The following is a 22,532-nucleotide window of genomic DNA, read 5'->3' on the forward strand; positions in this document are numbered from 1 at the left end:
CCCAACTTGCGCGCGCATAGGAGTGGCTGTCATATTCCAGTTCAGTACTGTGACGATGTTAGTTTCGCGCTTTACGATGTCGGGGAGGCTACTGGTAGACTTCTTAGTCAGCAGATAGGGCAAACAATCAACAAAGCAGCAGTTTTTATGTGCAAAATTGTCCCACTCGCATAAAATATATGGTTATTCAGCCTGTGTGTATTTTAAGGGTGGAAGTAGTCACGCAAAGAACTCAATTCCTTTAGAGCCAGAGGGCCTCCACATAGTCAATCTAGAAATGAAGCAAGAATGCAATAGTACAGCTGCAAACTCATGCTATGATTAAAAAGCTGTTGCTGTAACCCAATTTACCTCAAAACCTGGCACAATTGTAGGAGATTTATGAAAAATGCTCTCTTTATACACATCAAATTCTTGTAAAACCTTCATTTATCATGGACGAGCTGGTGTGAGAAGTGCAATAAACGATTTTAACGCTCCACTAACATGAAATGATGCCTTATCACATAGCGCTTATACATCTGTATGCCAATTCCTCCTATTCACTGCCACAGATGTAGGTTTCCTCCCACCAAACCATTACTAAGTTGGTATAAGTGGGTGTGAACTTCACACCCATCATGGTTCTATACTGCTGTAGATAGAGATGGAGTCAAATGTAAGAAATGATGTGTCCATAACTATATTAACGTCTTTCTAGTTTCTAAATGGGAAACTCAAATTTTTAGAGGATAAAACCCTCAAATTCCCAGAGATTTATTATATTTCAAAGCTGCTAAAAATCCGAATTCGATATGACTCCAGATATAACTTGTCGAGGTCATGTAGAAGTCAATGACAGATTTCCCTGAAGATGTTTCTTAACATTGTGATTTGCGTTGGTTTTCATACAATAATCCGCAAAAGTCTGGGGTTTCTGACGACTTTGTCGAGACTTTTCCTGCATCAACTTCTTCGAGCTGATAAATGATGATGAATGTTACATTCATGGACGGGAGTTCGGTAGACTTTGTTTAAATAAACAAAAAAGTTGTCAGTAAACAAAAAGTTAAAGACATTTCTGAATGAAGCGATTAGTGCTCAGTAGTTTTCTGTCACTAAAGAAATATGATTTGCATTAAACAACAATTCAAAACTATGGTGAGGTGGTTTCTTCTCCCTTGCTTGGTGAACATATTGTGATAGAATGTTGTTAAAAATAATCTCAGCCAGACTGTACAGCTGCTTTTAGAGAACAATCAAGGCAAGAAAGAAAAACGATAAATACATTCCTATATGTATTTATAAATAAATAAATAATTTAAAATGTAAATTACATTGCTTCTCAAAATGTAAAGTATACAGTCAAAAATTTCTGTGGTGTTAACATTGTTCGTAAATGCTTTTGCTATTTAAAGCTGTATGTGCCTGGCTGTTTTGTTTTGTAGTCTCTGTTCTACTGATTCTGTGGTAGGTTGGAAGGGAATATCCCCAAGATTTTAAACAGTGGCGTAACTAGTTGTTACTGGGCCCCATAGCAAATTCACTTTAGGGCCCCAAAATATTTATAAGTTGGCCTATTTTACCAAGATATATTAAAATTGCTAATTAATTAGGGTCTCACTGGGCCCCCTACACTCCTGGGCCCCTCTGCAACCGCAGGGTCTGCTTCCTCTATAGTTACGCCCCTGATTTTAAACCCTTCAGATTAATTTTCTATTTCACATACGACTAAGGTATACGTATATTATAGGAAATATAAACCAGTTGGTTGCCAAGATATATACTGTATAAGATTCTAATTAATAATTTAGCTTAACTAGCACTTTAATAAATAAATATATAATATAAACGCCCTTTCCCCCTTACAATATTGCAATTACACTATTATAATGAGGATTTCTACTAAAATAAATGCTATACTATATAACAAAACCTATATACTGTTATACAAATAACAATGGATAAAATACAAGTAAATCTGTACCAAAGCTTTATAATGGTTTTGTTAAAATGTTTTATCTCAATACCGGCTGCTACAAACTCCTATCTAACCCGCTCAGGTTTTTAACGCTTATTTATTATTACATTTTCCTGAAAATTTGCTTTGCAGGAAAAGCTCAGATTTTCACAATTTTTTAGTGAATTTTCCCCGAAATCTCCGAAATTTTTGGAGTTTTCACCCGAAAGCTCTGAAAACATTGTGAAATTGCCGGAAACCCCCATTACAACTAAAAATCAATGGGACTTTTATGCAACCTCGACAGGTTTGAGATGCCGTGTTTTTATATTTAGGCTTTTTAGCCCTCTGGCTTTAATAAATTCAGAATTTTTTAAAGTCCGATTTTATAAAAATAAAAAAAAAATCACGAATTTTTCGGATTTCAGGGAATTTCAGGTATTGGGACCTTAATAAATAACCCCCTATGCGTTTTCCTTGAAACTTGTGAAATAGGAAAACCAGACCAACGATAACTGATTTGAGTGAATTATGTGTTTGTGGATGTGATAGATATTTTCACTTTTAATTAAAATATAATATTATAAGTAATTATATGTACTTAAACTTTATTTAAGCTTTATTTAAAACTTTATTGAATGTGGGGAATGTTATCCTTCATCTCAGTGGACCAGTATGGTTCCTGTTTATAGCATTATTTCCATGCCACAGTTAAAGGAGAAGGAAAGGTTAAAACTAAGTAAGCCTTATCAGAAAGGTCCATCTAAATATACCAGTAAACCCCAAAAGTAGTGCTGCTCTGAGTCCCCTGTCAAAAGAAACACTGCATTTCTTTCCTTCTATTGTGTACACATGGGCTTCTGTATCAGACTTCCTGCCTTCAGCTTAAACCTCCTTGCCCTGGGCAAGAGCATGCTCAGTTTGCTCCTATTCCCCCACCCCCTCCCTTCTCTACTGTAATCTGAGCCCAGAGCAGGGAGAGACTCAGGCAGGAAGTGATGTCACACCACGTTAATACTGCAGCTGCTATCCTAAACAAACAGAGTTTCTAGAGCTATTTACTCAGGTATGGTAAAACATTCTACAGAATAAATATAGCATTCTAGCTTGCACTATTGCAGCTAATCTATTGGCAATAAAATACCTCCATAGCTTTCCTTCTCCTTTAAAGAAAGGCTCAATATTGGAGCAACCCAAATGCAAAAAAATGGTTTATAGAAATGGTATATATTCCTTCCTTTGAAGTGATAATATGGAGGTAATATGGTGGTTGATTATTGATTGGATTTCTCTTAATCATTATAGGAGTCATTTACTAACAATTAAATTTTGATTTCAGCGTAATTTTCGTTCATATTTTGTTTTATCATAATTTTTAAATAAATATGACATTTGTAGTTTTAGAGTTTGGTCATGGTTTACAAAACCACGAAAATGAGACTGTTGATAAATAGGCCCCCACGTGTTGCCTAACAAAGGTGGAAGTGTAGCTAAGCAATATTGATTTGTTGCAATGAGTTATCAAAAGTCATATACGTGTAATTTTCGTATTTTTTTTCTACTTCAAATAAACTTACAGTTTAAAAAACCATAAATTTTAACTTATTTATTTAAAAATTTGATCAAATAAACCGGCAAAGAATGTGAATACTTCGAATTTGTATATTAATATATTATATATTTTTAATACGGCAACAAGCTCAAAAGCTTGAGTTTTTAAAACCATCGTTCACATTTATAATTTTTAATACCAGAAAATCTTAATTGTAGAAAAAAAGGTGATAAATAATCCTCCATAGTTTAAACTAGGTTGTCTCTAAGGGGCAGAGTTGTCAAAATATGAGATTAGAGTAATAATTCACCCACTTTCTATTAATTCCTATGGGATTTTGGAAGTGTATTTATCAAATGGCGAACGCTAACTTCCATTGAAAAATACAATTTTAAAAATCCCATAGGAATAAATAGACAGTAGGTGAATTTTTCTGTGGTATTCTCTTATCTCACATTTTCATAAATCTTACTGTGAATTCCTAAGAAATTATATTATTATTAGCTAATAATATACACAATATGAAGGAAAGTTGCAAGTTGACTAAAAATTCTCTTAAAAGGGGAAAATAAAAGGGATCTACTGATAGCTCAATTAAAAGTGTAAAAGTGATAGAATGTATGATACCTAGATTTCCCAATGTCCATGCTTTACATATAGTATACATAAGTGTCGTATTAGGACTGATTTCCCAAGGTCAGAGGAAGGATAAACAGAACATAATACAGATATTATCCCTTAATATAATTAAGGGAATTCTAACAACTATCAAACTATTGAACCATCAAATGGAAGCTCTGATTATGGTCTGTTTAAAAAGGGTATACACAGGGCAAAGCAGAGTGAAAATTAAATTTTGGTGGACAGTGTAGGTATAGGTGTAGTGTTAAAGGTGTAGGTAAAGAAAACAAAACAATTTGTCGGTATTTTATTGAGTTTTAAAACTCTTTGAATTAATTTCAAAACCTTATTTGCCTTTACACAATCTAGGGCAGTGATCCCCAACCATTTTTACTGGTGAGCCACATTCAAATGTAGAAAGGGTGATAGAGGTATATATATCTGAACTGTCTTGATGGTCACCGGTAGGACCTAAAATTGTACTTGTACTTGACATTTATGTTGTTAATTTACTTTACTTATTTGTTATATTTTATTTTATTTGTAAAGCATAAGAAAATAAAAACATTTTGAAAAAAAAAATGTCCACAGGGATGCCAAATAAGGGCTTTGATTGGCTATCCCCTATGTGGACAGGCAAAATTTCCCATTTCCTTTACACTCAGTGCCAGCCATTTTTTGAACATTTTGTGCGCTCTCACTTTAGGGGCATTTCCTGGGAAGGATTTTTAGTTTAACTATGTTAACCTAAGCTTTCCAAATCTGCTACAGTCTTGTGTATTTCTACTTGTGGAGCAAGATTTAGAGCTCTAAATACCAAAGAAAGATTTAAAAAATGCTGTTTTTCATGATAATGGGGATTTACAACAGAAAAATATTTAAAAAATATAAATACAAGATTAAATGACCATAAATCAGAATCAGCAGCATCGTTAGCAACAGAAATGTTTGCCTTGCGAATGTAAATTGTTGGTATATATACATCTTTGTTAAATGCAGAGGCAATTATCTCATAATGGGATTAATTAGTCCAGAGAGAAATCATGGTACACAATTATAGCAAACATCTCATCTTTATCTTAATTAAATGGAGTAGCATGGGATTTATTGTTGTTTAAAATATATGCCCTCAGGGGTATGGGGAATATAAATGGACAGGCTAGCTCCTCCTCACCAAACTCCTGTAAATTGTTCTTGAAACATAAGATTTCACAACAGACAAACAACATTTATGAACCTCAATATGTATGTGATTGCTCGAACAAGGTCCTCTTTCAGTGGCCCAGTCCGAGCCCAACAAATTTGTCTGTTATCCCTAATTGACTAAATGAAACACTGACATTTTTGTTTGGAATCAATACACTTTTAATGCTATTATTATTATTTTAATTACTAATGGACCCGCAACCACCATTTTTGTGGTGGACAGAAAGACCAAGGCACGTACAGTATATCTTGTACATTTGTCATCCATAGAAAAAAAAACTACTTTTTCACTATGATTTACTTATTTCCAAATTGATGCCAAGAATGTTTTAACTCAAAATAAATATTCATCCTTTTAAAGGAGAAGGAAAGCTACAGAGGCATTTTATTGCCAATAGATTAGCTGCAATAGTGCAAGCTAGAATGCTATATTTATTCTGTAGAATGTTTTACCATACCTGAGTAAAAAGCTCTAGAAACTCTCTGTTTGTTTAGAATAGGAGCTGCAGTATTAATGTGGTGTGACATCACTTCCTGCCTGAGTCTCCCTGCTCTGGGCTCAGATTACAGTAGAGAAGGGAGGGGGCGGGGGAAGAGGAGCAAACTGAGCATGCTCTTGCCCAGGGCAATGAGGTTTAAGCTGAAGGCAGGAAGTCTGATACAGAAGCCCATGTGTACACAATAGAAGGAAAGAAATGCAGTTTTTCTTTTGACAGGGGACTCAGAGCAGCACTACTTTGGGGGTTTACTGGTATATTTAGATGGACCTTTTTGATAAGGCTTACTTAGTTTTAACCTTTCCTTCTCCTTTAAGCGCCACTGTATATAATAGGAATATCCATTTAGACTTCAATCTTAGTACTGTAGTTTAGTTGTAAGATTTCCTCCACATTAACTATTCCACATAAATTGAATCTGTTCTCTTCCATGTTCATTCTCAAAATATTTGTACGGTGGATTATCCTTATCTTTTACTCTTTAGCCCTCACAGGTGTTCCCCCAAACATGTTCTCAACTGTCTAATAAGGATCTGCACTCACATTATACAGTATACTACATATTTAGTATGCCAGGATACCAATTTTGTATATCTTTTATATTATTACTATGTATGCATGTACTCTTTTTAAAATGGGATCAGTCTGTAAACAGTTCCATTTCCCTTTAATACTTTAATTCCCTTTAATTATTAATAGTTTAATAATAATTTTTCCACTACATAAATAGACGAGCAGCTTAGAAAGTCTTTTTTTCAAATTAAAAAGTCTACATTTGCATCTGACTTTAACAACAAATATTCTAATCGATTGCATGTTTCCTTTATCCCAAACTGAGCAGTTTTAAAAAACAACTTTGTTTTAATTGAAAATGTGTCAACCAGCCTATCAGATTTATTTAACATTTTCATGAGTTTCTAGTAGACAAGGTATGAATATCACAATTATAGAAATATCAGTTATCTTGAAATCCTCATGCATTCTGAATAACAAGTCCCATACCTGTCTAACACTGCATAGCCTTACAGCTCTTCATAAATTAAGTTATACATACAAAATCCCACACACAGCCTGATATCCCCATACTAGGAACACTTACCCACCTGCCCCTGCATGGCTTCCTCTCTCCAAGGCAGAAACCAACTCATTCTCAGAAGGGGGGGATATATTTATGCTGCAAAACTGGTTGCAGTTCAATTTTGTGTATTTAATGATCTCATTGGCTGGGTCCCTGAATATGGGTTAGACTCCTATTGTAGTAATGACTTGGGTACCCACTCATGGGGTACTTTGCTCCTGTTGGTGCAGATGTGCAGTAGCACAGACACTCTGCTCTGTGCAGTTCCCGCCCTTCCCCTGCAAACTCCTACTGTGTGAGCTCCTGACACATTCATATTTAACTGATTAAATGGTGCATTGATAAGGGCCCTCCTGTCAATGGACATGTTAAACTGCTCCTACTATGTTTGTTTCAGACAATTTAAATTGCGTTTAACATGATGTTGGTTTATCCAGTAAAGGGGTGCAGTAAGAAATCACTGCTATGGTGCCCCCGTCTTCCTTGTAAGTCTCACCCACATGTGCACACAAGTCTATATCTCCTAAAGCTGCCTTATTTGATTCGAGTTTTCTGATCATTTAAATTCGTCCGAATTTAAATAATTCTTTTTTTATTAATACATTTCAGCAAGTCGAATAATTTCAAATTTAAGGGAGTTCAAAAAACTCACATGAATTCGAAATTTGACCCTTGATAAATGTGCCTCTAAAAGTTAAGGTGAACAACCTCTTTAAGGTATTTAATATCAAATATATATTTTTCTTTCAAAACATACAAAATAAAGTCCCACCCACTTCTAAGCAGGACTAGCCGTTGCTCGTTTAATAAAGTTGAACCTGATCAATCCGTAGCTTCAGAATTTAAATTAACAAAAGAAACAAAGGAAAACGATTTCAAACTGTATGTAGAAAAAAAAAACCCACTTTATTGAATTGACAATAGAAATCGACATAAATCATTGCTATATCCAAGGTAGAAAGGCTAAAATGATTGTATTTAAACTAAGTCAGGCTGCTGGGGTTTGGCTCTACACAAGAACAGCAATAACAGCCAGATAACAATGCCCACCAGAAGTCCTGTGCCAATGCCAGTGGCAACAATAATGAGCAGTTTATTTACTGGCTGGGGGGAGACCTTCTCAGTGTCTTCTGTCTCTAATGCCGGAACATCCTCTAGAAACTTCTTGTTTCTGACATATTTTCTGAATTCCAAATCAAACACCTCAGGGTTAATCACCTTGAGGCCAAAATAAACTTGTTTTGCTAAAAGTCCATCGGCCTTTCTTTGTGCGTCACAACGGTAAGTGCCAGTATTTTCCACTTGGAGGGAAGGAAACATCAGGATGCTGCTCCGAAGTTTTAAGGGACGAAAAACCCTAGCATCCGTGGTTATGATGCCTTTAGCATGCTTCCAATAGATATTTACTTCTCCCTGTTCCTTAACCTCTTCTTCCGTCATACAATCTACGGCAAATTCATCTCCAGGCTTACGCTGAAATGTCATCAGTTGACATGGTAGGCTAATGCTACAGGGCGACATTACTTTCTGGCAATCAGAGGTCTCGCCTGACGTATCTACAAAGCATCGCTTCTCCATCTTAACTCCATTCCCACAAGTGACACTACATTCCCCAGATTCAACCACTATAAATCCAGCAGAAGGTCCTTTATCTTCGAGGTCCACCATGCCTTGGACGTCCATCAGCTCTGGTTTATAGACTTCCTTTTCTTCCTGTGATTTTACAAAAGATATAAAAAGAATAGAAAACAAAAACAAGAACATTCTGGATGTCATGTTGCTCTGTCGAGATCTTGAGTGTAAATGACTGAAACACCTGGTTCTCTGCCAAGAGCTTTCTCTTCATTGTGACATCACAATGGTACATTATGACATCATCCAACCAACCAGTCTAAACCGGTTTAAGGTGTGTTAATGGCTTGCAACATTGTTCCAGGAGTCCAAGCCCATTGTGCAATTAATGTAAACAGACAGATACTGATTTTCTTGTATTCAAAAGACAGATCCTGCTTTTAATAGCAATTACAAATAATTTATGTGCAAATGATTGAATTACTGAAGAAACTCCTGAGACCTCCTCTTCATTTTGACATCACAATGGTACATTATGACATCACAATGGTACATTATGACATCATCCAATCAACCAGTCTAAACCGGTTTAAGGTGGTTTATAGCTTGCAACATTATTTCAGGAGTGAGAGCCCATTGTGCAATGAATGTTAACAGACAGATACCGATTTTTCTTGTATTCAAAAGACAGATACTGCTTTTAATAGCAATTACAAATAAAGTGGGTGTAAATGATTGAAGTACTGAAGAAACTCGTGATTATTTGCCAGGAGACCTCCCTTCATTGTGACATCACAATGGTACATTATGACATCATCCAATCAACCAGCCAAAGCCTAAACCGGGTTAATGGCTATTTATAACAATTACAAATAACTTTAAAGCATTGATGTTTTTCCTTTAATGTATAATTATATTGGCTTTGAAAAAGCCAACATATTGATCTACTAGTTCAGCTCGTTCTTATTCTTCTTCTTCTTATTATTATTAGCGCCCCCCCATTTTCTATACGCTACTCTTCCTACAGTTTTATGGGTACAAGCGCCAAACTTTCAACATCTATTCGCCTTATAGCAAAGTACGTTGCTTGTGCTTTAGTAAGCGATCCCACCCACTGCGCCCGTGCGGCGGACCACTGAAGTCGCCTTTTTTCGTATTGACTTTGACAGGGAAAATTTTCAAATCGATGCCGCTCGTACAGTTTTGAAGCTACACTCCCCAAACTCGGACCGCATATTGTTGGTGCCACCCCGAATAATAATAAATATGTATTTTGGGGGGCACCCAAAGTGGGCGGAGCTACCAACAGCCAATGAAATTTTAGCAATTTTCTAAACGCTACTCATCCCAGAGTTTTAGGAGTACAATTATGAAACTTTGCACACTTGTTCGGCTCATACCCGAATAGGTTGCTTGTGCTCTGTTAAGCAATCCCACCCTCCGTGGCCCTGTGGCGGCCCCCCAAAAACCCCATTTTTTCCCATAGACTTTCATTGGAAAATTTGAAACTTTTGCCACTTGTACAGCATTGAAGTTACTCTCACCAAACTTGGGTCACTCAGATTTTCCCTATTGACTTCAACGAGAAAATGTAAAACACTGTCATTCCCACAGTGTTAAAACCAGAGACCCAAAACTTGGCACCATGGGTCAGTGGGGTTAAAATTTTGAAAAGTGGGCGGAGTCTACCACAGCCAATCAAATATTAGCCATTCGTTTAAATGGGAAAAGTTAAAACTGTCGCCGCTCTTATATTGTTAATGGGAGGGTCCTCAAACTTGGCACAGTTGGTCACTGGAGGACCGGGATCAAAATCTGGAAAAGTGGGTGGAGCCAAAAACAACCAATCAGATTTCTTTGATAATTTAAATGGGAAAAATTAAAAATTGCTGCCATTTGAACGTTATTGATGTCATGGACCTTGAATATCACAAATGTGGTCACTGGGTGTTTGCACTTCAAAGTTAGGAAAAGTGGGAGGAGCCACCAACAACCAATCAAATGTCATTCATTGATTTTCAATAGAAAAACATCAAATTGCTGCCATTTTTACATGTTAAATGTCATGATTCCGAAACCTTAAAGTGTTAGTCACTTGGTGACTCTGGTTCAGAATTAGGAAAAAAAGGGGGCGGGGCAACAACAGCCAATCGGATTTCAGCCATTGACCTTAATGAAAAACGCCAAATTGCTGCTATTATTACGGCGTAAATGCCAAGTGTAGAAACGGAATCACAGCACCATCCAAAGCGTATTTTTTCTTAAAAAGCCTTTATTGCATTCTCTGGCTTGGATCTCAAGTGAACAACGTTTCAGGCCTATGTGGCCCTTTGTCAACGTTGTTCACTTGAGATCCAAGCCAGAGAATGCAATAAAGGCTTTTTAAGAAAAAATACGCTTTGGATGGTGCTGTGATTCCGTTTCTGCATTGTTTATCCGGTTGGAGTGGACAACCCTGCACGTGCACCATTTTGATAAATTTTGGTTTGGGTGAGTGCTGACCAATTATTCCATTGTAAATGCCAAGTGTCCCAAACTCAGCACAATTACTCACTGGGTGACTGTGCCCAAAATTTAGGAAGAGTGGGCGGAGCCAATAACAGCCAATCAGATTTTACCTATTGACTTCAATGTAAAAGTTTCAAATACTGCCATTCTCACAGTTTTAAAGCCAGAGGCCCCAAACTTGGTACAGACCATGACTGGGTGACTGGGGTTAAAATTCAGAAAACTGGGTGGAGTTTAAAACAGCCAATCAAATGTTACCTATTGCTAATCAATGTCAATATATAAGTTGCTGCCATTCTTTCACAGTTAATGGCAGGGACATCAAACTTGGCACAGTCGGTCACAGGGGGACTGGGATTCAAATTTTAAAAGTGGGTGGAGCCAAAAACAGCCAATCAGATTTTTTGATTGATTTTAATGGTACAATTTGGTCTGCTTCAATTGTCACCGTTTTAAACCAGATTCTACCAACTTTGTGTACTCTCTTTGCACCAGGGGCGACTGGCCCCAACACCTCTTGCGTTTCAAAGCCAACATCTTGTGGTTTCTTCAGAAACGACACCATCTAGTTAACATATAATAATGTTTTGGAAAGTTGCTTAGATTTACACTGCCATTCCTTATGCAAAAATGATTACCCTTTTCTCTGTTATAATAAAACAGTACCTTGTACTTGATCCAAACTAAGATATACTTAATCCTTATTAGAGGAAAAACCAGCCTATTGGCTTTATTTCATCTTTATACAATTTTCTTGTAGACTTAAAGGGATTCTGTTTTTTTATGGTGTAGTTTTTATTTCTAAATTACACTGTTTACACTGCAAATAATTCACTCTACCATATAAAATGTAATTCCTAATCCAAGAAGTGTATTTTTTGTAGTTGTAATATTGGTGTGTAGGCAGCCATCTCAGGTTATTTTGCCTGGTCATGTGCTTTCAGAAAGAGCCAAAGCTGCACTATGGAACTGCTTTCTGGCAGGCTTTTGTTTCTCCTACTCAATGTAACTGAATTTGTCGCAGTGGAACCTGGATTTTTACTATTGAGTGTTGTTCTTAGATCTACCAGGGAGCTGTTATCTGGTTACCTTTCCATTGTTCTGTTATGAGGCTACTGGGGGGAAAAGGAGGGGGTGATATCTCTCAAATTTGCAGTACAGCTGTAAAAAGTGACTGAAGTTTATCAGAGCACAAGTCACATGACTGGGGCACCTGGGAAACTAATGATATTTGCTCTTTTGAATACTGGATTTCAGCACAGAATTCTGCTGTAGCAGCACTATTAACTGATGTGTTTTGAAAAAAAAAAAAAACATGTTTTCCCATAACAGTATCCCCAACCAGTGACTCTCAGCAACCACTTGGATCAGTAGCGATCCTAGAGGGGGGCGGGCCCCCTGCTCCCCCGGTAGTTCCGCCACTGAATTGGATGTTGCTCCCAGTGGGCTCAAGTCAGGTGCTTATTTTTGAATTCTTGGCTTAGAGGCAAGTTTTAGTTCCATAAAAGAACAGATGTACTGCAAAACAGAGCCTCCTGTTCGGCTACCAGCTCACATGGGGGCTACCAAATAGCCAAGAACAGCTCTCCAGAGACTTTTTTTAAATGCTTGTGTTGCTCCCCAACTCTTTTCACAGATAAAAAAGGTTGGGGACTTCTACTTTAAGGTATGAAGATTCAAATTACGGAAAGACCCCTTATCCAGAAAACCAAAGGTCCCAAGCATTCTGGATAACAGGTCCCATACCTGTATAATGCATAATATATTTCCCTGATTTTACATAATTTTTTTTTGTCCCCTGAAAAATTTAGATGTGGGTTCTATTGTATAACATTAGGTTGTAGCCCGAAATGATACAAGTTCCATGACTTTCGCATCACAAGGTCAACTTATAGAGGAACCTTTCAACTGGCAACCACTTGTTTGGTTAACAAATGAAATGATGTCCCTTCATGTTCCCACTTGAAGAAAAAATGCAAATAAAATTAAATTACCAAATATAAAAAAAAATAATAATATTACTTATGAACTTATAACTTATTAAATATTAAAAAGGTTCACTAAATATAACAGAATATTAAATAAATATTAGAAATATTAAATATGTATTTAAATAGACCTGGAAAAGGCCTGACTTCTGCTGCATTGTTTAAAAAATCACAAGCAAATAACAGAAAGGGAGAAATGATTACTCTTTTGGAAGGCAATTACATTTTCATACAAAAAAAACAATAAATAAAGGGGTGGTTCACCTTTCAGTTAACTTTTAGTATATTATATACTGGCCAATTCTAAGTAACTTTTCAATTGGACTTCACTTTTTCATTTTTATAGTTTTTGAATTATTTGCCTTCCCAGCTTTCAAATGGAGGTCACTGACCCCATTTAAAAACAAATGCTCTGTAAGGCTACATATTTATTGTTATTGCTACTTTTTATTACTCATCTTTCTATTCAGGCCTCTCATTCATATTCCAGTCTCCTATTCAAATAAGTGCATAGTTGCTAGGACAATTTCACCCTAGCAACCTGACTGCTAAAATTGCAAACTGGATAGCAAATAATAAACATGACAACCAACTGCAAATTGTCTCAGAATATCACTCTCTATGTCACACAAAGTTAAACACCTTAAAGGGGTTGTTCACCTTTGATTTTATATTAAATGTATATTATTCCTTCAAACACACAAAATAAAGTCCCACCCACTTCTAAGCAGGACTAATCTTTGCTCATTTAATACATTTCAATCAGATCAATCCGTAGCTTCAGAATTTAAATTAACAAAAGAAACAAAGGAAAACAATTCCAAACTGTATGTAGAAAAAAAAAACACTTTATTGAATTGACAATAGAAATCTACATAAATCATTACTATATCCAAGGTAGAAAGGCTAAAATGATTGTATTTAAACTAAGTCAGGCTGCTGGGGTTTGGCTCTACACAAGAACAGCAATAACAGCCAGATAACAATGCCCACCAGAAGTCCTGTGCCAATGCCAGTGGCAACAATAATGAGCAGTTTATTTACTGGCTGGGGGGAGACCTTCTCAGTGTCTTCTGTCTCTAATGCTGGAACATCCTCTAGAAACTTCTTGTTTCTGACATATTTTCTGAATTCCAAATCAAACACCTCAGGGTTAATCACCTTGAGGCCAAAATAAACTTGTTTTGCTAAAAGTCCATCGGCCTTTCTTTGTGCGTCACAACGGTAAGTGCCAGTATTTTCCACTTGGAGGGAAGGAAACGTCAGGATGCTGCTCCGAAGTTTTAAGGGACGAAAAACCCTAGCATCCGTGGTTATGATGCCTTTAGCATGCTTCCAATAGATATTTACTTCTCCCTGTTCCTTAACCTCTTCTTCCGTCATACAATCTACGGCAAATTCATCTCCAGGCTTACGCTGAAATGTCATCAGTTGACATGGTACGCTAATGCTACAGGGCGACATTACTTTCTGGCAATCAGAGGTCTCGCCTGAAGTATCTACAAAGCATCGCTTCTCCATCTTAACTCCATTCCCACAAGTGACACTACATTCCCCAGATTCAACCACTATAAATCCGGCAGAAGGGCCTTTATCTTCGAGGTCCACCATGCCTTGGACGTCCATCAGCTCTGGTTTATAGACTTCCTTTTCTTCCTGTGATTTTACAAAAGATATAAAAAGAATAGAAAACAAAAACAACAAGAACATTCTGGATGTCATGTTGCTCTGTCAAGATCTTGAGTGTAAATGACTGAAACACCTGGTTCTTTGCCAAGAGCTTTCTCTTCATTGTGACATCACAATGGTACATTATGACATCATCCAACCAACCAGTCTAAACCGGTTTAAGGTGTGTTAATGGCTTGCAACATTGTTTCAGGAGTGAGAGCCCATTGTGCAATGAATATAAACAGATTTACAATTACATATAACTTTAATGCAATGACGTTTTTCCTTTAATGTATTGGAAAGTTGCTTAAATTTACACTGCTGTTCTCTATGCAAAAGAGAAGGATTTGGCTGGAGTTCCTCTTTAAGTTAATAACCATCAAGCCAGAAATAGGAAATTAATTTATCTGGAGATTGTTTATGTTCGTTTTTAATTTAACAAATTTATATTTTTCATTTTAATGCTTCTTTGTATGATTTCTTTTGTTCCCGATATTTTCCATAATTCTCCCACCTATAATGAAAAACAAAAAAATGTACAGAGATATTCTAAGTACACAATGAACTCTCATACACAGAAGCAATTTGCTATATTTTATTACTCTTCTTTCTATTCAGACCCTCTCCTGTTCATATTCCAGTCTCCTATTCAAATCAGTGCATGGTTGCTAGGGCAATTTGAACCCTAGCAACGCGACTGCTGAATTTGTAAACTCGATAGCAAATAATAAAACATGATAACCAACTGCAAATTGTCTCAGAATATCACTCTCTACATCACACTAAGGGGCGTATTTATCAAGGGTCGAATTTCGAATTGAAAAAAAACTCGAAATTCGAATTCAAAAAGACCAACCGAAATTAAGTCGAATTTTTTTTTAGTCAAATAAGTCCATTTTTGATCAAATAGGTCTGTATTCAGCCAATTTTGAATTGTACAAATCAAAGGAATAGCGCAATCGATCGAATTCGATTCAAAGTTTTCCCCCAAAAAAACTTTGATTTTTCATAGTCCACCAATTGACTCCAAATAGGTTCTAGGAGGTCCCCCATAGGCTAAAACAGCAATTCTGCAGGTTTTAGATGGCGAATGGTCGAAGTCAAATTTTTAAAGAGACAGTACATGATAAATTTCGATATTCAAATTTTTTAATTTTTTTCAAATTCAAATCGAATTTGGACTATTCCCTAGTCAAAGTACACAAAAAAATTGCTTGAAATTCGTTTTTTTTTTTTCATTCGAAAATTCACCTCGACCCTTGATAAATCTGCCCCTAAAAGATAACTCAAAGGTGAACAACACCTTTAAGGTGTTTAATATCAAATATATATATACCTCCCAACATTTTGGAAACAGAAAATGGGAGAAAAAGATTTGGTCCGCTGAGTGCGGCGAACATTTTTTACCACACCCATTTTAGTGACCGCACCCCTAATTACCATGTCCATTTTACAAAATTTAGCAGGTTATGAAAGCTTGAACACATTTCTGTGGATTTTATGTGTCATTACAGTTTTGCTAATGAAGGTGAATTACCCTTTAAGCTGCAAAGCACAGTTTCCCCATGAGACCTGCTTATCTTAAATAGTTACAATTGCTGTTTTGCTTATCTTAAATTGTTACAAAAGTATCTAAGAATCTATTCTGGGCTCTCTGCCAAAAGCCGATTAAGTTAGAAACGTTGTATCTTTTTCTGGCTGTTCAGTGCAGCAGATCAACAAGAAAGTCGGGACATTTCAGTAACAAAACTGGGACTGCGGATTGAGCTGTCAAAATCATGACTGTCCCGCGAAAAACGGGATTGTTTTGAAGTGTGAATATATTTTTCCTTCAAATACGCAGAATAAAGTCCCACCCACTTCTAAGCAGGACTAGCCATTGCTCATTTAATACATTTCAATCAGATCAATCCGTAGCTTCAGAATTTAAATTAACAAAAGAAACAAAGAAAAACAATTCCAAACTGTATGTAGAAAAAAAAAAACACTTTATTGAATTGACAATAGAAATCTACATAAATCATTACTATATCCAAGGTAGAAAGGCTAAAATGATTGTATTTAAACTAAGTCAGGCTGCTGGGGTTTGGCTCTACACAAGAACAGCAATAACACCCAGATAACAATGCCCACCAGAAGTCCTGTGCCAATGCCAGTGGCAACAATAATGAGCAGTTTATTTACTAGTCGGGGAAAGAGGGGACCGGACAAAGAGTAGGCGGCCGATAAGGTGTGGGCCTGGCGCCCCCCAAGCTTTGCACCCTAGGCACGTGCCTACTCTGCCGACCCCTAGTGCAGTAGCACTGACTTTAGTAGGCTTCTCCCTGATAGGTCTGACACTCTCTCTGTGCAGTTCCCGCCCTTCCCCTGCAAACTCCTCCTGTGTGAGCTCCTGACACATTCATATTTAACTGTGATTAAATGGTGCATTAATAAGGGCCCTCCTCAGTGGACATGTTAAACTGCTCCTACTATGTTTGTTTCAGACAATTTAAATTGGGTTTAACATGATGTCGGATTATCCAGTAAAGGGGTGCAGTAAGAAATCACTGCTATGGTGCCCCCGTCTTCTTTGTAAGTCCCACCCACATGTGCACAGAAGTCTATATCTCCTAAAGTTGCCTTGTGTGTGTCTTGAAAAGGATGGTTCACCTTTAGTTTTCTTTTTAGTATGTTATAGAACGGACAATTTCAAGCAAATTTTCTATTGGTTTTCATTATTTTTTTTTTTCATAATTTTTGAATTATTTGTCTTTTTCTTCTGACTCTTTCCAGCTTTCAAATGGGGGTCACTGACCTCATGTAAAAAACAAATGCTCTATAAGGCTACACATTTATTGCTATTGCTACTTTTTATTATTCATCTTTATATTCAGGCCTCTCCTATTCATATTCCAGTCTCCTATTCAAATCAGTGCATGGTTGCTTGGATAATTCGGACCCTAGTAACCAGACTGCTGAAATTGCAAACTGGATATCAAATAATAAAACATAAAAACTAACTGCAAATTGTCTCACTCTCAATGTCACACTAAAACAAGCCTTTAAGGTGTTAATATCAAATGTATATTATTCCTTCAAACGCGCAGAATAAAGTCTCACCAACTTCTAAGCAGGACTAATCTTTGCTCATTTAATAAATTTCAATCAGATCAATCCGTAGCTTCAGAAATTAAATTAACAAAAGAAACAAAGAAAAACAATTCCAAACTGTATGTAGAAAAAAAAAAACACTTTATTGAATTGATAATAGAAATCTACATAAATCATTACTATATCCAAGGTAGAAAGGCTAAAATGATTGTATTTAAACTAAGTCAGGCTGCTGGGGTTTGGCTCTACACAAGAACAGCAATAACAGCCAGATAACAATGCCCACCAGAAGTCCTGTGCCAATGCCAGTGGCAACAATAATGAGCAGTTTATTTACTGGCTGGGGGGAGACCTTCTCAGTGTCTTCTGTCTCTAATGCTGGAACATCCTCTAGAAACTTCTTGTTTCTGACATATTTTCTGAATTCCAAATCAAACACCTCAGGGTTAATCACCTTGAGGCCAAAATAAACTTGTTTTGCTAAAAGTCCATCGGCCTTTCTTTGTGCATCACAACGGTAAGTGCCAGTATTTTCCACTTGGAGGGAAGGAAACGTCAGGATGCTGCTCCGAAGTTTTAAGGGACGAAAAACCCTAGCATCCGTGGTTATGATGCCTTTAGCATGCTTCCAATAGATATTTACTTCTCCCTGTTCCTTAACCTCTTCTTCCGTCATACAATCTACGGCAAATTCATCTCCAGGCTTACGCTGAAATGTCATCAGTTGACATGGTACGCTAATGCTACAGGGCGACATTACTTTCTGGCAATCAGAGGTCTCGCCTGAAGTATCTACAAAGCATCGCTTCTCCATCTTAACTCCATTCCCACAAGTGACACTACATTCCCCAGATTCAACCACTATAAATCCGGCAGAAGGTCCTTTATCTTCGAGGTCCACCATGCCTTGGACGTCCATCAGCTCTGGTTTATAGACTTCCTTTTCATCCTGTGATTTTACAAAAGATATAAAAAGAATAGAAAACAAAAACAACAAGAACATTCTGGATGTCATGTTGCTCTGTCGAGATCTTGAGTGTAAATGACTGAAACAACTGGTTCTTTGCCAAGAGCTTTCTCTTCATTGTGACATCACAATGGTACATTATGACATCATCCAACCAACCAGTCTAAACCGGTTTAAGGTGTGTTAATGGCTTGCAACATTGTTCCAGGAGTCCAAGCCCATTGTGCAATTAATGTAAACAAGCAGATACTGATTTTCTTGTATTCAAAAGACAGATACTGCTTTTAATAGCAATTACAAATAATTTGTGTGCAAATGATTGAATTACTGAAGAAACTCCTGAGACCTACTCTTCATTTTGACATCACAATGGTACATTATGACATCATCCAATCAACCAGCCAAAGCCAATCTAAACCGGGTTAATGGCTATTTATAACAATTACAAATAACTTTAAAGCATTGATGTTTTTCCTTTAATGTATTGGAAAGTTGCTTGGATTTACACTGCCGTTCCTTATGCAAAAATGATAACCCTTTTCTCTGTTATAATAAAACAGTACCTTGTACTTGATCCAAACTAAGATTTAATTAATCCTTATTAGAGGAAAAAACAGCCTATTGGCTTTATTTCATCTTTATACAATTTTCTTGTAGACTTAAAGGGATTCTGTTATGATTTTTATGATGTCGTTTTTATTTCTAAATTACACTGTTTACACTGCAAATAATTCACTCTACCATATAAAATGTAATTCCTAATCCAAGAAGTGTATTTTTTTTTAGTTGTAATATTGGTGTGTAGGCAGCCATCTCAGGTTATTTTGCCTGGTCATGTGCTTTCAGAAAGAGCCAAAGCTGCACTATGGAACTGCTTTCTGGCAGGCTATTGTTTCTCCTACTCAATGTAACTGAATTTGTCGCAGTGGAACCTGGATTTTTACTATTGAGTGTTGTTCTTTAATCTACCAGGGAGCTGACATCTGGTTACCTTTCCATTGTTCTGTTATTAGGCTGCTGGGGGGAAAAGGAGGGAGGTGATATCTCTCAAATTTGCAGTACAGCTGTAAAAAGTGACTGAAGTTTATCAGAACACAAGTCACATGACTGGGGCACCTGGGAAACCAATGATATGTCTAGCCTCATGTCAGATTTCCAAATTATATATTAAAAAATCAGTTTGCTCTTTTGAATACTGGATTTCAGTACAGAATTATGCTGTAGCAGCACTATTAACTGATGTATTTGGAAAAAAAAAAACATGTTTTCCCATAACAGTATCCCCAACCAGTGACTCAGCAACCACTTGGATGTTGCTCCCAGTGGGCTCAAGGCAGGTGCTTATTTTTGAATTCTTGGCTTAGAGGCAAGTTTAAGTTCCATAAAAGAACAGATGTACTGCAAAACAGAGCCTCCTGTTCAGCTACCAGCTCACATGGGGGCTACCAAATAGCCAAGAACAGCCCTCCAGAGACTTTTTTTCATGCTTGTGTTGCTCCCCAACTCTTTTTACCATTGACGGTGGTTCACAGATAAAAAAGGTTGGGGACTTCTACTTTAAGGTATGAAGATTCAAATTACAGAAAGACCCCTTATCCAGAAAACCAAAGGTCCCAAGCATTCTGGATAACAGGTCCTATACCTGTATAATGCATAATATATTTCCCTGATTTTACATAATTTTTTTTTGTCCCCTGAAAAAATTTAGATGTGGGTTCTACTGTATACCATTAGGTTGTAGCCCGAAATGATACAAGTTCCATGACTTTCGCATCACAAGGTCAACTTATAGAGGAACCTTTCAACTGGCAACCACTTATTTGGTTAACAAATGAAATGATGTCCCTTCATGTTCCCACTTGAAGAAAAAAATGCAAATAAAATTAAATTACCAAGTATATAAAAAAAAAATATTACTTATATACGTATTAAATATTAAAAATGTCCATTAAATATAACATAATATTAAATAAATATTAGAAATATTAAATATGTATTTAAATAGACCTGGAAAAGGCCTGACTTCTGCTGCATTGTTTCAAAAACCACAAGCAAATAACAGAAAGGGAGAAATGATTACTCTTTTGGAAGGCAATTACATTTTCATACAAAAAAAACTATAAATAAAGGGGTGGTTCACCTTTCATTTAACTTTTAGTATATTATATACTGGCCAATTCTAAGTAACTTTTCAATTGGACTTCACTTTTTCATTTTTATAGTTTTTGAATTATTTGCCTTCCCAGCTTTCAAATGGAGGTCACTGACCCCTTTTAAAAACAATGCTCTGTAAGGCTACATATTTATTGTTATTGCTACTTTTTATTACTCGTCTTTCTATTCAGGCCTCTCATTCATATTCCAGTCTCCTATTCAAATCAGTGCATAGTTGCTAGGACAATTTCACCCTAGCAACCTGACTGCTAAAATTGCAAACTGGATAGCAAATAATAAACATGACAACCAACTGCAAATTGTCTCAGAATATCACTCTCTATGTCACACAAAGTTAAACACCTTAAAGGGGTTGTTCACCTTTGATTTTATATTAAATGTATATTATTCCTTCAAACATACAAAATAAAGTCCCACCCACTTCTAAGCAGGACTAGCCATTGCTCATTTAATACATTTCAATCAGATCAATCCGTAGCTTCAGAATTTAAATTAACAAAAGAAACAAAGGAAAACAATTACAAACTGTATGTCGATTAAAAAAACACTTTATTGAATTGACAATAGAAATTTACATAAATCATTACTATATCCAAGGTGGGAAGGCTAAAATAATTGTATTTAAACTAAGTCAGGCTGCTGGGGTTTGGCTCTACACAAGAACAGCAATAACAGCCAGATAACAATGCCCACCAGAAGTCCTGTGCCAATGCCAGTGGCAACAATAATGAGCAGTTTATTTACTGGCTGGGGGGAGACCTTCTCAGTGTCTTCTGTCTCTAATGCTGGAACATCCTCTAGAAACTTCTTGTTTCTGACATATTTTCTGAATTCCAAATCAAACACCTCAGGGTTAATCACCTTGAGGCCAAAATAAACTTGTTTTGCTAAAAGTCCATCGGCCTTTCTTTGTGCATCACAACGGTAAGTGCCAGTATTTTCCACTTGGAGGGAAGGAAACGTCAGGATGCTGCTCCGAAGTTTTAAGGGACGAAAAACCCTAGCATCCGTGGTTATGATGCCTTTAGCATGCTTCCAATAGATATTTACTTCTCCCTGTTCCTTAACCTCTTCTTCCGTCATACAATCTACGGCAAATTCATCTCCAGGCTTACGCTGAAATGTCATCAGTTGACATGGTACGCTAATGCTACAGGGCGACATTACTTTCTGGCAATCAGAGGTCTCGCCTGAAGTATCTACAAAGCATCGCTTCTCCATCTTAACTCCATTCCCACAAGTGACACTACATTCCCCAGATTCAACCACTATAAATCCGGCAGAAGGGCCTTTATCTTCGAGGTCCACCATGCCTTGGACGTCCATCAGCTCTGGTTTATAGACTTCCTTTTCATCCTGTGATTTTACAAAAGATATAAAAAGAATAGAAAACAAAAACAACAAGAACATTCTGGATGTCATGTTGCTCTGTCGAGATCTTGAGTGTAAATGACTGAAACACCTGGTTCTTTGCCAAGAGCTTTCTCTTCATTGTGACATCACAATGGTACATTATGACATCATCCAACCAACCAGTCTAAACCGGTTTAAGGTGTGTTAATGGCTTGCAACATTGTTTCAGGAGTGAGAGCCCATTGTGCAATGAATATAAACAGACAGATATTGATTTTTCTTATATTCAAAAGACAGATCCTGCTTTTAATA

The 22,532-nt window shown here is 36.7% G+C and overlaps 4 protein-coding genes across 4 annotated transcripts; all 4 read right to left on the bottom strand.

Annotated features, from left to right (window-relative positions):
* Positions 1–7,848: 7,848 nt before the first annotated feature.
* LOC121398257 (transmembrane protein 81-like) lies at positions 7,849–8,675 on the bottom strand. The gene has a single exon (XM_041577202.1). The coding sequence runs from the start codon at positions 8,667–8,669 to the stop codon at positions 7,872–7,874; it is 798 nt and encodes a 265-aa protein (XP_041433136.1). The 5' UTR covers positions 8,670–8,675; the 3' UTR covers positions 7,849–7,871.
* A 5,119-nt stretch (positions 8,676–13,794) lies between these two features.
* Positions 13,795–14,683, bottom strand: LOC121398168 (transmembrane protein 81-like). Its single transcript, XM_041576947.1, has one exon. The coding sequence runs from the start codon at positions 14,681–14,683 to the stop codon at positions 13,883–13,885; it is 801 nt and encodes a 266-aa protein (XP_041432881.1). The 3' UTR covers positions 13,795–13,882.
* Positions 14,684–17,905: 3,222 nt separating this feature from the next.
* LOC121398172 (transmembrane protein 81-like) lies at positions 17,906–18,754 on the bottom strand. Its single transcript, XM_041576962.1, has one exon. It carries the CDS (start codon positions 18,738–18,740, stop codon positions 17,940–17,942), a length of 801 nt encoding a protein of 266 aa, XP_041432896.1. The 5' UTR covers positions 18,741–18,754; the 3' UTR covers positions 17,906–17,939.
* Positions 18,755–21,477: 2,723 nt separating this feature from the next.
* LOC121398176 (transmembrane protein 81-like) lies at positions 21,478–22,380 on the bottom strand. The gene has a single exon (XM_041576981.1). The coding sequence runs from the start codon at positions 22,287–22,289 to the stop codon at positions 21,489–21,491; it is 801 nt and encodes a 266-aa protein (XP_041432915.1). The 5' UTR covers positions 22,290–22,380; the 3' UTR covers positions 21,478–21,488.
* Positions 22,381–22,532: the final 152 nt, after the last annotated feature.

Source organism: Xenopus laevis, chromosome 9_10L, assembly GCF_017654675.1.
Source record: "Xenopus laevis strain J_2021 chromosome 9_10L, Xenopus_laevis_v10.1, whole genome shotgun sequence".
Classification (NCBI taxonomy): domain Eukaryota; kingdom Metazoa; phylum Chordata; class Amphibia; order Anura; family Pipidae; genus Xenopus; species Xenopus laevis.

Bases quoted from the DNA above. Each gene is read 5' to 3' on its own strand.
- LOC121398257 (XM_041577202.1), bottom strand. From the start codon at position 8,669: ATGACATCCAGAATGTTCTTGTTTTTGTTTTCTATTCTTTTTATATCT.
- LOC121398168 (XM_041576947.1), bottom strand. From the start codon at position 14,683: ATGACATCCAGAATGTTCTTGTTGTTTTTGTTTTCTATTCTTTTTATA.
- LOC121398172 (XM_041576962.1), bottom strand. From the start codon at position 18,740: ATGACATCCAGAATGTTCTTGTTGTTTTTGTTTTCTATTCTTTTTATA.
- LOC121398176 (XM_041576981.1), bottom strand. From the start codon at position 22,289: ATGACATCCAGAATGTTCTTGTTGTTTTTGTTTTCTATTCTTTTTATA.